General features: G+C 40.7%; 1 protein-coding gene across 1 annotated transcript in view; it reads left to right on the top strand.

Moving 5' to 3' along the window:
• The window catches only part of MYO9B (myosin IXB), a 240,583-nt gene that overhangs the window by 129,307 nt on the left and 94,790 nt on the right, over positions 1 to 16,486 (top strand). Inside the window, exons 7-11 of the mRNA XM_089667549.1 lie at positions 325 to 454; positions 3,348 to 3,437; positions 9,005 to 9,121; positions 12,838 to 12,972; positions 15,890 to 16,011. Of these exons, the coding sequence (XP_089523675.1) occupies positions 325 to 454; positions 3,348 to 3,437; positions 9,005 to 9,121; positions 12,838 to 12,972; positions 15,890 to 16,011 (594 nt within the window). The remainder of the gene's footprint in view (positions 1 to 324; positions 455 to 3,347; positions 3,438 to 9,004; positions 9,122 to 12,837; positions 12,973 to 15,889; positions 16,012 to 16,486) is intronic.

Genomic DNA, 16,486 nt, shown 5'->3' with positions numbered 1-16,486 from the left:
TTAGGGCTTTCTTCATAAATGTATTTCTCTTTGAAATAGCAAGCTGTCTATTTGCTATTAGCTGTGGCTGTAAAATGAAGACCACACCGGTGAAAATGGAGGGCTCCTGGTCTTTTTTCTTTTTACTATTGTGATTTTTTGGTTAGATGTGAAGACAGTGAGTCTGCCTTTCATTGGGTATGTCTCAGATATATTCTACTTCCTGTTGTTAGATTCCTAATATTATACTAGAAGCAGAGTGGAGGAAAGATAGAGCAAAGACATGTGGAACTTGTGTGCTTCAATTTGTATTCTGTTTTTGTGTTTTTGTTATCATCTGTACAGGATATTTTCAGTTTTGTCTGCTATTCTGTACTTGGGAAATGTCACTTACAAGAAGAAAGCGACTGGGAGAGATGAGGGTCTTGATGTGGGCCCACCTGAAGTGCTTGATTCTTTGTCACAGTTGCTTCAGGTAAAACTCCAATTCTTTAGTCTTGTCTTTTTTTTTTTTTCTCTTTATATCAAATTTTCTAATTTAAGTGCATCTTAAGCATTTTTTTCATCTTTGAATAGAGTGGAAAGGGTTGGAACACCTATCTGGTTTTTATTGCCGTCTTTATCTCTATAGGGGAGATTGAAAGTAAGAAATAATCTAAAGTTTGTCACTTAAACAGGAATAGCAGGAATAGCTTCCAATAAGGATGCTCGTTCCTGTGACTTTGAGAGAAGCTCTCCCTTACTTTTGAGAGAGATCTTCTTTAATTATGTTACGTCTAACAACAAGAAGTGAATGAAAATCTCCCTAATGGGACACAGACAGCAAAAACAATTTTTACAAAGGTTTACCATACTCTGTTCCAATGTTGCTTAATATGCAGCCTGCTGTGGTCTCATAACCGCTCCTGCTGGGCCCAGACAGTTTGGTGCTGGAATCTCCTACTGTCAGTGACCGTTGCAATCCAACAGTAAGCCCAGGGGCTGAACCAATCCGCTCCTGTGCGTCTTGAGATTACAGGCAACCATAGATAACTATTAGAAGTGCTCTGTTGCTGTAGAGCTGCATAGAGTTTGGGTTTGGTTTGAAGAAAAGGTGGCAACCCTAAACACTTTAGCTGTGCAGGGCAAACGTTTTTTTATGGTATACACTGTAGGATTGTAAAAGACCTGGGACACCATTGGGTGCCCCAAGGAGAGTAGTAACGCAGTTTGCGTAGCATGCTGTGGCAAACAGCGGGTGTGACCAAATTGCATTAACACTGGGAGGGGCTTAAAGGGGCATGATTAAATAAAACAAAGGTATGTTTGTACCCATAAAATAGTCTCAGATTGCAGTGCCACAAGTAAGAGTCTAACAGACATGTATAAACCTCAGCATAATTGTTTTTAAAAAATAAAACTCTTCCATTTCATATAATTTTGCGTACACTGAAAATAGTCATGGACTGCTTAGCAACCAGCAACTGTTAAGACAATTAAAAAGACAATGAACACTTTGGTGAGGAGTCTGTAATGTACAATATAGTTCAGGACTTTAAGTGGGCCATAGACAGTTTTCTCTTTCGCAGCCAGTGGGCTGAATGAAAAAATTAACAGATTCTTCTATCCACACAAACTAGGTGGATGGAGGAATTCCTTGTGCCTTAACCATAAAAGGCGTGTTTATGCGCGTTCACGTGTGGCGCACTGGAACATACAAAAAGTAAGGCAGGCCACCCCATGCAGTACCATGTGTTTTGGTGGCCATGAACACACCCACATTTGCCAGGTGTGTGGGGGGTGCCTTTAGGTATTATTGGCACCTGTGCATGTCTGCACACTTCTGTATAGTGCGGGAAATGCGTGCAGAAATGCGTGCAGAAACGTTTTCCACACTGAAAGTGATGTGAATCAGCACTCACAGAAAAGAGAGAAAAAAAAAGGATTTTGGCTTTTGCTGTTTAAAAAAAAAAAAAAAAAAAAAAAAAAAAACCCAAAAAATAAACAAAAAACAAAGCACACATAACACAACGCATTAAAAAAAAGTGTGCCCATGCACATCAACTCGGATGCATTTAACAAAAATCGATCCGTGCTATACACCGCATGTGGTGTGGAGCCCTAAATAAACATGATCCCTGGCTTCAATACCTTCTGAACATGAGGATCTGCATTACAGCCAGATGGAGGGGAGGCCAGCTTCCCTGTAGTCAGTATGATGTGATCATACATGAGATGTACTCTGATCCCCCTCATCTTAGCACTGTACAAGGGAGGTGACATCCAGGTGTGATGTGCCATGCATAGCCCTGTATGGAGGAGGGGCAGGAAAAGGGTTTACTCCCTGAAATAAGGAAGGTAATGCCAATGGGGTAGAGCTGGGTGTCCCTGGATGTAGGCTGTATGGATCACCGAGAATGGGATGATCATTAGCTGGGGGGAGTGGCAATCCTAAATGTCCAGGTGCCTCAAAGTAGAAGTTTCTGACCAGGAAGGTGATCGAGGCATCCAGCCCAGGACCCCACACCAGGCTCTGCTCCAGGCTCAGCAGCTCTGCCCCTGGCACACACCGTGGATGCACACAGGGCCAGGAGGAGCAGGAGCAGTGGCCCTGGAGAGACTTTCAGCCTGGAGTATGCCATGTGTGTCCTGAGCTCTGCCTCAATGCACTCCGCCTTGCGTTCAAACATCTCAGGAGGGTCAACAGATCGCCCAGCTCTGATGAGGAAAGTCCCATTGACTGGGGGGTAGAGTGTTCCTTCATTGCTGTGATGTGTCAGGCACAGTGAGCCACAGTCTGTTTGAATAATGTGTCCTGGTATCAGGCGGTCTGAAATATAGACACATGATTCAAAATCCGGACAGGTGACAACCCTAATAAAGATGCTGTATCAGGCTTTCACTGACTTGATCCAGACCCCTATGAAGGAAAAATAAAGTTGGTGATAAGATTGGATTTTACTACATAAGTGAAACATTTACATATGTGAGCACGGCATTCAGAATTTTGACCTGCCAAACCTGTGAAAATGTGTTTGTCATGCTAATTCCTTTCTGCACAAACCCAAATAGATACTGTTCTAAACAAACTAATTATATTTTTGTTGTGGTATGATATACTAGCAATTAGCAAACATGTGTTTTTACCTCTCAATATTGTAGTGTAACAGTGTGAATGGGCCCCAGGCTATTGTGTGGCTCTGTCAGGGAGACACATTTGGAGCTGCTTATGTTGATCACCACTGATCAAAAAAGCTTTTGGCCTTAGATATAGATTCATAAACAGATGCAAGTGTAATATTTTCTATAGTCCTACCAATATGTCATGAGAAAATGTGCCATTCTAATGCTTTGATTTTTTTTTTCAATGGATATTATTTATTTAACAGGTTAAGAGAGAAATGCTTGTTGAAGCACTAACCAAAAGAAAAACTGTTACTGTAAATGAGAAACTGATCCTGCCTTATAGCCTCAATGAGGTAAGTAGTAAAAAAAAATTGTCAGAACAAGCTTTTTTTTTGCTTTTTTTTTTTTTTTTTTACTTTCTTTGATCCTAAACCTGTGGAAATGTAACATATTGCAGCTTGAAAGTCCTTATATATGGTGGCTTCATTATTTTTCTTTTTTAATGCAAGAAAACATTTTCATCAAATACCTGTTGATCTTACCAGAAATGCAGGAGGTGGATGGAGGAATTGATCAAGCAATTGATTGTCAAGTGGAGACTGTCGCACATGGATTAAAATTTGACTGGTCCCTGCTGAACCTGTCAAATTTCAATCAGTCTATGGCCAGCTTTAAAGAAAGCAGTAACAACTTTTTTTTCTTGTGTAAACTACTAATCCTGTCAGCAATACAGATGAACAAAGACAGAGTACACTCTTGATGGCAACCATGGTTTCCTCCATAAATAAAGTAGTGATAAAGTTAAAAAGAAGAAAAGAAAAGCCTGAAAAAAAAAAACTAATGCAGACATCTAATGACTGCTAGGCTACAATCTGACATTTGTTTTTCTGGTTAGACACTCTTTAAAGGTCAACTTCTCTTAAAGTGTTACTTAAGCTTATTATCTTAATTGTACAGTGCAGGATACAGGCAAAGTACTCCTACGTAGGCCCTGGGTTATAGACTCATACCTTAAGGGGATTGGACACTAGCAAGCTTTTGAGGACATACCCACTGGGCACCTCTAAGTTCTCAGATTTGTACTAGAGTCCTAAGGTAATGAACCTATTCTTCAGAGAATCACTCTTGGCTTAACCCCCTTTTTTTTTTTTTTTCTTTTTTTTTTTTTTGTCTTCAACTTCTTCTGCTTCTGGGCACTGGATCCCGCATGGGCACTCACTTTATCACTTAAAGCAAGGTGTGCTGTCTAGGGCTGTGGTCCACCCTGTGGAACCCAGTTCCTAAAAACCCCTTCAGGGAAGTTCATGTGAGGGCAAAGCCTGGACTTAATATACAGTCCAGCATCATGGACAGGTAAGACAGTCCCTTTGTATGCTTCTGACTGTGACTGAAAAAGACTGGGGTGATATTGGAATTGTATTCACTACAGTGTGCTAAGACCCAACCACTCAGGTGGATGTCCAGGTATGACATCACATCACAGGTTGCACTTTTTACCGCAACTTCCACCTAGAGACTTTATATGGTATTCAGGCACTGCTTTGTTCTTCTTTTAGACAGGCTTACCCTTTTTTCCCGAACCCTCTTCCATGAGTACTCCACAATGCAATACCCTCACGTTTAGTTATGGTGGAGACCAAGCAAAAGTGGACCATTGCAAAACTGAAGATGAACATTTGCTGTGCTGAAGGCCCACATAAGACTTGCACCAGAGCAGGAGCTGGATCTGACACTGGTCTCTGGATCTGATTCTAGCTCTATTGCAGACACACAACAAGCTTCATACCTGACAAAACTAGAATTTTCTGCATCAGTGTCACAATTCCTCAGACAAATAACTACGTTATTACATCAATCTTTGCCCTGGGGTCAAAACAGCATACCTCTTCTCTTGTTTCTCTGCCTAAGTTAGATCCTGCTATGCCTGCCCTAGAAGAGACAGACACAGAAGGGAAAAAAAGACATTGAAGCAGTATTGGTGGAGTATTAAAAAACACATATTTTTTTTTCAGGTTAAAAAAAGTGCACTTATTTTTTTTTTTTTCTTATGGAGTCTGCAAAGCATTGTATTCGTGATCAGCAGATCACGTGTGTAATCTCGAGCTCCTGCAGATTCTCAGGATAGCTGTCTGCCGGTACATCATAAGGCAGGCAGTTACTCGAGAGCAGGACGATCAATGAACTATGAGAATTCTCAACAGCACCCTTGCATTTTGTTGAGAACAACAAGCCATCAGTCATAATGGCTGACAGTACTTGTAATCTACCCATTCACATGAAAACTGTGAATGAATAACGCAGCTGCGTTGGTGAAGCCCCGCATGGCCACACTGTTTTCTTCTTTCCGCATCCGCTGTCACAATTTGAACCCACTCCCGCTATCACATGAGGGGAGGGGGGGCGTGGTAGATCAGGGGGAGAGGATGCAGGAGTTGGAACATGTTACACGTTCCACTCTAAAAATGGGTGGCAAATATAACAAGTTTCAAAAATGAACTCATCCTTTAACGCAACATGCTTGCTAATGTGGAAAAGCTCACTGCTGCTGCCTGCAAAAAGTATTGTGTAGCTTGATTCTCCATCTTAGTATGCCCCTTTTGGATGCAAAAAGACCTCACATTTCCTGTTCATGAACAGACAGAATGTGCAATCTATGATGATTGGATCACTTTTCCAAACTCACTAAATTTTTCTAGTGGCAAGTGGTCCATTCCTGTGGTTGATCCTGCCATCTCATTCTTATACAAACATCTGACTGTACCTATTGAAGGCATTCCTTCTTTCAAAGATTCTGCAGATAGAAAGTTTGATATTCTTAAATGTTCTCTTTACTTTAGCAGGCCCTGCCCTGCAACCAACTTTCGCTGCAATTCAAAATAACTGGACTGTGGCATTGAACAACAAACATGACCCTGTTTTTTTCAGGAATGTGCTGTAACAGAGCAATTACAGCAATTACCTTCTGCTCTGCTTTTTTTGGATGACATAGAATATGTCATGAGACAAATTTCCGGAATGTCCCTAATCTCTATTCAGATGAACAGAATCTTGTGGCTAAAATCCTGGATGGCTGAAGCTGTCTACAAAGTGTCTCACACCTATGCCTTTTCAAGGACAACATCTTTTTTGGAGGAGCACTTCACCTATTCATAAAAGATGTAACACAAGAGAAGGTTTTACTTCCACCGTGGAAGATCCCAGAACCTGTACCCCCTCTAAACGTAGAGCACTTAATCGCTCTACCCTGTTTTTCAAGTTCCGCCCTTCTTTTCAGCACAAGACTTGGTCCAAAATTTCAAAGTCTTCACCAAAGCCCTGTTTCCAAAGAAGGGTGTTCTCATTCCGAAGAGTGGGTGACATATGTTATCATTTTCCTCTCTCTGGGTCAACAAATCAACCAAAGATGAACACAGTAAAATTTGCAAAATGCCCTGAACCATCTCAGGGAGTAGTAGTGCCATTATTCCCACAAGACCAGTTCAAAGGATTTTACTTGAATCTGTTCACGGCACCAGAGCCCAGCAGGGGTATTTGTCCTATTTTGGACTTAAAATCCATTAACAAATACTTGCAAATTTCACATGGAATCTGCAAGGTCTCTCTGACAAGAGGGATACATGACATCCATAAACAACCAAGATGCGTATCTGCATGTTCCCGTTTATCTACCTTATTAGCGCTTTCTGCACTTCTCAGTGGCAAACAATAATTTCCAGTTTGTCCTGCTGCCCTTTAACCTATCCTTTGCTCCCAGTGTGTTCACAAAGGTCTAGCACCTCTTCCTGTCCTTCTCAGAGCTTTGGACATCCAAGTTATTAGGACAACTTCTCCTTAAGGAATCTCCTTTCCAGCCATCTGCAAACATCCACAGGAAAAATCAGATGCTCCAGACTTTCAGTTGGGTGATCAATTTAAAAAAATCAGCTCTTCAGCCCATGCTTCAGAATTGAAGTAAAAAGACATCCCACAATGAGATTCAGTGCCCACGCAGCTAGTTCAACAGCCTAGGGATTTGAAATCCCTGCTCTTCTCCCCCCTTTTCTTTCAGCAGTGGTTCCAGGGTGGATCAGAGCAATTCTGATTGGTCAGCACTGGCACATCAAATTGCTCTGATTTGCTCCCGAAGTACTGCAGAGAGAGTGGTAGATTGACTTCAAATCCCCAGACTGCTACAACAGCTGTGTAGGCAGTGACCTCTCATTACCCATGAAGGTAAATACAGCAGGGACCAGGGGCATGGGGAGGGTGTACAGTGTTCACGTTTTTAAATTTTTTCTGAAAAGGTGAACTAACCTTTTAAAGGAGAAGTTCACCTTTGGGAACGATTTCCCCATACCAGCTGTCACCTTTTGAAAAGAGCTCAGCTCATTCATTCACAGAGTCCTGTGAACTAAAGTACCGACGTCCAATGCGGCTGTCGGCATGTAGTTCTCAATGAACTACCATGACTCTGTTTAGCGCTCTAGTAGTTCATTGAGTCTTCCTGTCATTGTTTAACTGGGGAGACAGCTTACACTAATAGTCTGCATGGCACCAGCAATCTGCTGATCGCTGGTGAAATGCTTTCCAGGCTCTAAAATAAAAAATAATGGTAAATGCACATTTTTTTATGTGCAAAAAAATGTGCATTTATTTATTTTTTTTAAGTTGCTTGAATTCTCTCTCTGCCAGGAAAACCGTGATTATTGCCACGGGCTATAGCCGCTGGCAATCGCATGAAAAGTTTGATATTGGGTACAATGAGACTGCTTATAGATGGGTTGAATTTTGGCTGGGTGCTGTTGAACGTGCCGAGTTTTGAACCATCTATGGCCGTCTTTAGACTTGGTGCTACTTTTAGGCTCCATGCACACTTTTTTATAACATTTTTTATAAGTTAAAAAAAAACTAGAAAAAAATGCTGGATGAAAAACATTGATAATAGTGTTTTTGTACCAGCTTATAGTAGCGTTTTGGAGCGTTATTATTTTTACAGTACATGAAAGAAAAGCTGGAAAAAAGTTTTTTAGGAGCGTTCAACGTTTTGTTTTTTTTGTGCTGGATAAACGTTCCAAAGAACTCCACAAAAACAATTTTTTTTTTTTTCTGCTCCTGGAAGCTGAAGCTCAAAAACACTAATAGCCTAAAGTAGCATGCATGGACACATAAGAGAACACTATTTTAGCTTTTAGGGGCAGAAAAAAATGCTAGTGTGCATGGAGCCTAAGGAGTTGAAAGTGAATGAAAGGTTAAAAAAAAAGTACATTATCCTTTCAGTTTTCCTATTTTGATGGCTTTTCTATATGTCTATCCATTCAGTCATATCCAACCCTTGGCGATTGCATGGACCGTCACTCGTAAGCAACTTTTTCCATTAATTCTCTTAGCAATTATTTTTACAGGGTAGGTTGCCAGGTATTTCCCCCACCCCTACCATGCAGGAGATCCCGCATGGCCAGGGATGAAACTAGGACAATTTTTTAGAAAGGAGCCAATTAACCCACCAGCATGTCTTTTGGAGTGTGGGAGGAAACTGGAGTACCCGGAGGAAACCCACACGTACACAGGGAGAACATGTAAACTCCATGCAGGCGGCGCCATGGTCGGGAATCGAACCCATGACCCAATTACTGCAAGGCAGCAGTGCTAACCACTAAGTCACTGTGCCTCCCTGATGGCTTTTACTGCTGGTTCAAATGCTTTTGTCAGGCTAGTTTATTATCAAATGAGGAAAAAAAAATCAGTTCTGATGCACACTCCTTATTGCATTTCCAATGGCATGCAATTTTTTTTTTCAGTACATACCTGAGAATGTGTGTAAAGTTTTTTTTTTTTTTTTACTTTTCACAATAAATTAGAGGCAGCTTTATTGGACCTATGCTAGACAAACTGTGTTCTGCTTTCATGTCACATAAGCTGTCCACTTTCAAATCTCTTTCAGGCTGTCACTGCCCGTGATTCAATGGCAAAATCTCTGTACAGCGCCTTATTTGACTGGATAGTCCTTCGAATAAACCATGCTTTGCTCAACAAAAAAGACGTGGAGGAGTCTGTCAGTGTGAGTGAACACCATAAAGGTCGTGCTTCTCAAATTTGCAGTAATGTATTTTTCTTCACATCCAAAGCCTGACTATATGATGAAACAAGTAATTTTTCTGTCACCCCACTCCATATTTATATGATGATAAAATGTGCTTTTGGATAGAATCTCATGACTTGTAGTTTACATTTTTATTAACGTGGTACTGAATAACCAAAAATGCTTTTCTTCATATTATTTATAAAGGAAAACGTTAAATAATTTTGATCATTTTTATTTAAATGTTACTGACATTTTCAGTTGTCACTGCAATAGCCTGGCGTTTTTATAGTTTTGTGGAGCAGACAACCATAAGTGGGGTCTTTTCTCTTTTACACAACTTTCAGTTTGTTCACAGCAATGATGCACAACAAATATAAATAAATACAAGCCTGGATATTTCTCACTATGCTACAAGCTTCCATACCAAAACACCCCCCTCCCCCCCCCCAAAAAAAAATGTCCTTGCCTGCAAAGTTATGGCTTGGTTTTTGATCGTTTTTGTGAACTTCCTCTGCAGCCAGCTGTCTCTTTTATCAGGACCAATAACAGCAGTGGCATAATTTCCTCTGATTTCTCAAGTTTCTAAGGTGCTCTGTCTTATCCAGGCTGGCTTTCCCAGGGCTCATTTCACACAGTTTATAAACTGATAATGTTTTAGCTTATACAAATTCTTTAATACCGGATGCTTTCATGTTAACTGGTTTGCAGTGCATGCTGGGTTTTCTAATATGGATAGGCATGCACAGGGCTTTTTTTCCTCAGAGAATAGGTGCAGGTACTCCCCCATTCTGAGCCACCCCTTGTCTGCACCCTGTACCCACCTTTGAGCACTGTCCCTTGGTTCCATCCCATACCCACCTTTGAGCACTGTCTCTTGGTTGGTCACGACATGCCCACCTCCCAGTATGGCCCTTTTAGAGAATACAGAATCATATATTTTGTGGTGCTAAGTAACTTGTATGAAATGTGTTAATAACAAAAAAAGCAGTAGAATAAATCCCCTGCAGCCAGCACCAATACATCACCCCCCAAGAAAAAATAGAACCCCCTCCCCCGCAACAATATACCTTTCCAGCAACGTTAGACCTCTGCCAGAAACAATAGATCTCCCAGCAGACATCATCCATAAACCCCTTCCTCAACAGTAGATCCATCCTGGCAACATAAGATCCCCTACAGCAACAATAAATCCACCACAAGCAGCAATAGATCCTCCATCAACAACAATGTACCCCATGCAAGAATAAATTCCCCCCCAAGTGACAACATATCCCACAGCACCCACCATCAATAGACCCTCCAACACACACCCAGTACCCCTGGCCATTAAATCCATTCAGTGATGGAGGTGCCACCGCGTTCCTGCTGAAAAAAAGCCCTGGGCATACCAGTTGCAGTTAAGATCACAAGAAACAATTCCTTTGTATCTTATCTATAATAATTCAGTCCTGGCTCACCGTAGTGAGGCTCTGGTGAGCTTGAATTGCAGAGGACGAAGAGCTGCTTATAGATTTGACTCAACATTTTTGCAGTAAATGATCAGAGAGATTTGACATTGGTGTTAGAACCAAATGGATGCGTGACAACTTGTATTTCCAAACACAGAATATTCAAAAGATAGAGATTACTCTCCCAACCATCAAATTAACAATCAGCAGAAATTGAAGGCTAGTGTGCATAAGGTAGGCAATAAATTGGATTGGTAACATAGTAGATGAATTAGGTTTTGTCCATCTGGATTAATTTGAACATTCAGGAAATGGCCTACCTCAGATGACTGGCATATAGTGATAGAGGTAAAGGTTTGGTGCCACCAAGCCCCCCGATTCTAATTGTTGTGTGGTAATGTTTCTGATTTGGAGTTCTTAAATAATGCTTGGAATATTGAATGACTAGTTTTTGGAGCTGGGACAAATTATGTTAGGTTTCATAAATTTAAAGACGGGACAAATAGAGTTCTCTTACGGTTGCCATAAACGTAGGCTAAGCAAACAAAAGCAAACGATTCCTCCATCCATGCTAAACAGGGATGGACAAATCTCCCCTGATTGGTATTGTATGCATGACAGCTGGCACCCATTGTTGTTAAAGTACACGAACACTGGCTACATCTCATTGGATGGAGCCACTGTTCGGCTGACAATTTTCCACCTGGCTACTTTGACAAAAGTCTGTGCATTGCAACATGTGACACTACTCCAAAGGATACATCAGTTAAAGACCATTTTAAGTCTACTAAGTAGTCTGGGGAGTGGTATTGGCCATGACCATATGTGGAGAGGATGTCCAGTTGACCCATATTTTACAAAAATAGTTTTTTGGATGCTCTCTATTTCCTGCATTATGTTTATAGAGAGGTTTTCATTAATATGTTGCATCCATAATAATGTAGTTGTTGCCATGGCTTTCCCTTCTCAAAGAATACATTTTTGCAAAAAAGAATATATATAGAAGAAACCTTTTAGAGTGATGAATCAATGTAATCCCCTACAAACACATCAGCTACCTGACTCTAAAAATCATAATTATAGTGACCTTGCTACACTATATAAAAGTTTATAATTGCACTCAGTGTGGCTCGGTCACGTCCTCCGCTCCCACTGCTCTTACTGAGCCCAGTGAGGAAGAACAACACAACGCTGGATCGAGATTGGACTGTCAATGCAAAGAATGCATTAAAGTAAAAAACCTTCAGCTTTTACAACCACTTTAAGCTGAATCACCTTGTCTTTAGATGAGATCACTATAGCATATAGGTCTCTTCAAATGCCTGCCAACTGTCTTTGGTCATGGTAGAAAGCATCCTAGCACAGTTGTCTTGTGCTTTATGATGTTTATCTGTTTTAGATGTTGAAAGTCCATCATAATATCTGAACACAAGTTTATCAGGGTCTCTGTCGAGGGGTAAATCCTTCCAGTATTGGAAATATCAGATCAGAGTCTAATACACATATTTGTGTGTTAGTCCTCATGCAAACTAGACGTTTTTATAGCTGCTGTTGTGGGCTTTGGCGTTTTTGTGTTTTTTTTTTTTTTTCTACAGCCAGTAAACGCCCCTGCCAAAAACAGCTAATTAAAGCATGGACACATAGGCTTTAATCAGCGTTTTTGGCTGGGGAAAAAAAAAAACAGAACTAGTGGGTTTCTAGAGGAGTTTTTTAGCTGGAAAAACGCTGTAACGCTGGTAAATTCTGAAAAATTGCATTTTTGAGCGGCTGTTTGAGCAAATGTTTTTTGTGTGTACAAAAAAAAAACCACAAACGTGGCTAAACACGAATGCAAAAACGCTGAAAAAAAAAATTATGTTTTTAACGCGACTTTACACAGCTGATGCTACCAGCGTTCTTAAAATGTCCAGTGTGCATGGAGACTTGGTGGCATATTTTAGATGTGTATAGGCAAAATTGGCTGATGGAAGGACGAGGAGAATTATAAAGACATAATCTTGTAACTGACCTTCATAAATATCACTATGTAGATATGTAATCCCATTTTTGCCCCAGTAGGCTGCATTTTGCAGTCCCGCGATCTCCCCCTGCCCCCTCTTATGAAACTTTTGTTGGGGACAGTGTTGTATTGGTTGTTAATATTGTATTTTCGATTTTTTTGACTCTTTATACAAGCTAAAATGTCTTTAAAGTCATAGTGCAATATTTAACAGATGTGTGTATGCTTATTTTTTTTTTCTTCAGTGCCTATCAATTGGGGTCCTTGATATTTTTGGGTTTGAAGATTTTGAAAACAACAGCTTTGAACAGTTCTGCATTAATTATGCCAATGAACAGCTCCAGTATTACTTCAACCAGCACATCTTCAAGTTAGAACAGGTGAGAAATAATATTACATATTTACCCAGATATATAGGTTTATGACTGCAATAATAAACTGATGCATAGGAGACATCCTTGCTTTAAATGATATTTAAGAGTTAATACATTTTTGAGGAAGAAAAATATACAGAAAAGCACAGTACAAAGCACTCTGAACATGTACAGGACTAAATAGAAATCTAGTGTTGTATTCCATTTTCTCATTAAAACTGTAATATTCGAATAAACATGATTTGGAAAACGGCACCTGTAGAAAACTATTATTATTAGGTGTTGTAATCTAGTACCCTGAAACAAAGTTGATTTGTTAATATTAGAATAAAGAGGGGTACTGAAGAACTAAAATGATAGTGGATGAGGAAAATTAAAAAAAAAAAAGAAAAGTTAGTAATCAGTTTAACCCCCCTGGCGGTATTCCCGAGTGTAGCTCGGGGTAAAGTTTCAGTACCACAAGCGATAATCCTGAGCTACACTAATACCATGCGGCGCTGCTCCGCGATCCCTCGATCACTTACCTTGTCCTGCACTCCCGCGATGTCCCTCCTGCAGTGTCCCCGGCAATGTAATCCGGCGGATGCCGACATCTATCATCTGAGTTCCGCCCCCTGCGAGCGTCGGGACGTACGGGGGACGGAACGGCGGGAAATTTGAAAATGACAAAAAGTGACATTCACTAAAATCACATAGTAAAACATTACTGTATCAAACCATTTCACATACATTTTGTCCCTAGTACTTTGTCCTGTGCCCTGCCTGCATTTTTACTGTTCTTATTGCCTGGAAACTGAGAAACGTCCATGGCATCCAAAAAGCGTCCCTTTAGGTCAAAAGTGGTTTTAGACCAGCGATAGTAAATCAGAACCACTTGCAGAATTGAGTGATAGTGATTCGTGGGGAAATTCGTCATCAGACACTGAAAACGATTTTGCGACTTTGCGCTGATCACATGTTAAAAGGTGGCTCTGCTTGGCTCTGACCTGCACACATGATCAGCTATGTCCGAAGGACACAGCGATCACAGCTTGAGCATGGTGCGCAGGGGGTGTGGTTCTGAGAGGACGTCCATGGACACCCTCCCAAAACTAGCTGATCATGCTGTAGCTTTGCATTTATTTATTTTTTTTACATTGCAGGCTGCAAAGCATTGCGTCCACACTCAGTGGATTGTGGGTACAATGTCTGGCTTCTGCAAACACTCAATACAGTACACTATGGAGGTAAAGGCAGACTGTTACGGAAGTACAGAAAAAGGTCAATGAACGAAGCGTATGCTCATCAGTGCTCTCACTAGTTCATTGCGAATTACAAGCCGTCTGCCAGGGTGGCAGACTGGACTTGTAATTCATTCATTCACAGATCTCTGTAAATAAATGATGCTGCTGTCTGGGCAGAGCTGCTTTTAAAATGTGACATCGGGTGGCGGGTGAAGGTCTCCTGCCCACTGTCATTGGAGAACTTGGGGAAGGGTTGGCTGCTTCATAGTAACCCATTGCATGTTACACCCTAAATACAGGTGTAACATTTACAAAAGGTGAACTTATCCTTTAAAAATGAATTCAGTCAGGACTTGCCCACCTGATTTATCAGTGCAACCAGTAGTCTGTACAGTTTAAAGTGTACACCTACTGGCCACTTTATTAGGTACACCTGTTCATTTGCTTGGTAACACAAATTGCTAATCAGTCAATCACATGGCAGCAACTAAATGCATTTAGGCATGTAGATGTGGTGAAGATGACTTGCTGAAGTTCAAACCGAGCATCAGAATGGGAAAGAAAGGGGATTTAAGTGACTTTGGCACCAACAACCATGCCACGTTCAGACAGGCTGGTCTGAGTATTTCAAAAACTGTTTATCTACTGGGATTTTCACGCACAACCATCTCTAGGGTTTACAGAGATGAAAAAGAGAAAATATCCAGTGAGCGGCAGTTGTGTGGATGAAAATGCCTTGTTAATGTCAGAGGAGAATAGGCAGACTGGTTGCTGTGACATTTTAGATGGTGTTGTCAGAATTTGGTGTAAACAACATGAAAGAATGGATCCATCCTGCCTTGTATCAACAGTTCAGGCTGGTGGTGTAATGTTGTTGATGGATATTTTCTTGGCACTAGCAAGATGTACCTAATTAAGTGGCTGGTGAGTGCATGTAAACCCTAGCAATGAACTCTTTTTTTTTTTTTTTTTTTTTTTTTTTTTTATTTGGTCTCTTTTGGTCTGTTAAATATACAACTTGAAAATGGTTATAGCTATTCAATTAATAACTTCCTGTTCACAAGGCATAGTTATGGAGGTGAGAAGTAGTGATGGTGGAGGGATGAGGAGAAGGTGGATGTCTCCTTTGGAATACATCAGAAATGACACCACATTTTTAAAGAGAATGGTCTGAAAAAGAGAAAATATCTAGTGAGTGGCAGTTGTGTGGACGAAAATGCCTTGTTGATGTCAGTGGAGAATGGGCATTCGATTTCAGCTGCGACATTCAGATGGTAGGGTCAGAATTTGGCGTAAACAACATGAAAGCATAGCATGGATCCATCCTGCCTTGTATCAATGGTTTAGGCTGGCGGTGTAATGGGGTGGATGATATTTTAACACTAGCAAGGTGTACCTAATAAAGTGGCCAGTGAGTATATGCTTTAAGTATTTAAAATTTTAGTTTCCAGTGACTTTTATTACATGCAACACTTTTAGGTGTTGTATTACATTGAAAGAAAGAAAGAAAGATGATACAACATTGCAACATTTGTTTTGTAGAGCAAATTAGAAAACTGAAGCAAATGTTTAGTTGATATGAGCAATACTAACCAAACTCCTTCTGTCCTAGATTACTTTGAGCTCCTTGATTACTTTTGCTACTGTTGCTGCTACTGCTAATAGTAATAGAAACTTGTTTTTGATCTTCCCTTTTATAGGAGGAATACCAAGGTGAAGGAATTAGCTGGCACAATATTGATTATACAGACAATGTTGGTTGCATACAGTTGATCAGTAAGAAGCCCACAGGTCTCTTCTACCTGCTGGATGAGGAAAGCAAGTATGTATAAATCAACCCCCAGGGTTCAAAGTGTCTGTTTTTTTTTTTTTACAATTTGCGCTGGTCATACACTAAGTGAATTTTGGGCAGGTTCCTGATAAACTGGCCAAAATTCACTGCATGGGTGACCCTATCAGCCCTTTCCTTCCCAACATCCTTTGAAAAAAAAATTTGAATGATTTGCAAAGAAAATGTTCACACCCACAGCGTGGATAGAGGAACCAGTCTGCCTTTAGGCTGAATGAAGAAATCTGATAGTGTTTGGCCAGCTTTAGTATTAAAGAATAAGTTCACCTTTGGGAATTGTTTTTAGGGTGGAACATGTAACGTGTCTGCTCCTGCAGCTGCTTGGGGATCCAAGCACCTGATGTGACAACAGTATGGGGAAAAGTTGCATGTACCAGCTGTTACTTTTTGAATAGAGCACGCCATGCAGAGCTCTGCCCACATGGCCGTGTTATTCATTCACAGAGTC

The sequence above is a fragment of the Staurois parvus genome, unplaced genomic scaffold (assembly GCF_062004578.1).
Source record: "Staurois parvus isolate SC_StPar_1 unplaced genomic scaffold, SC_StPar_1.0 ptg000053l, whole genome shotgun sequence".
Lineage (NCBI taxonomy): Eukaryota > Metazoa > Chordata > Amphibia > Anura > Ranidae > Staurois > Staurois parvus.
The sequence above is the reverse complement of the archived record's forward strand: the minus strand, read 5'-3'. Positions and strand labels throughout refer to the sequence as shown.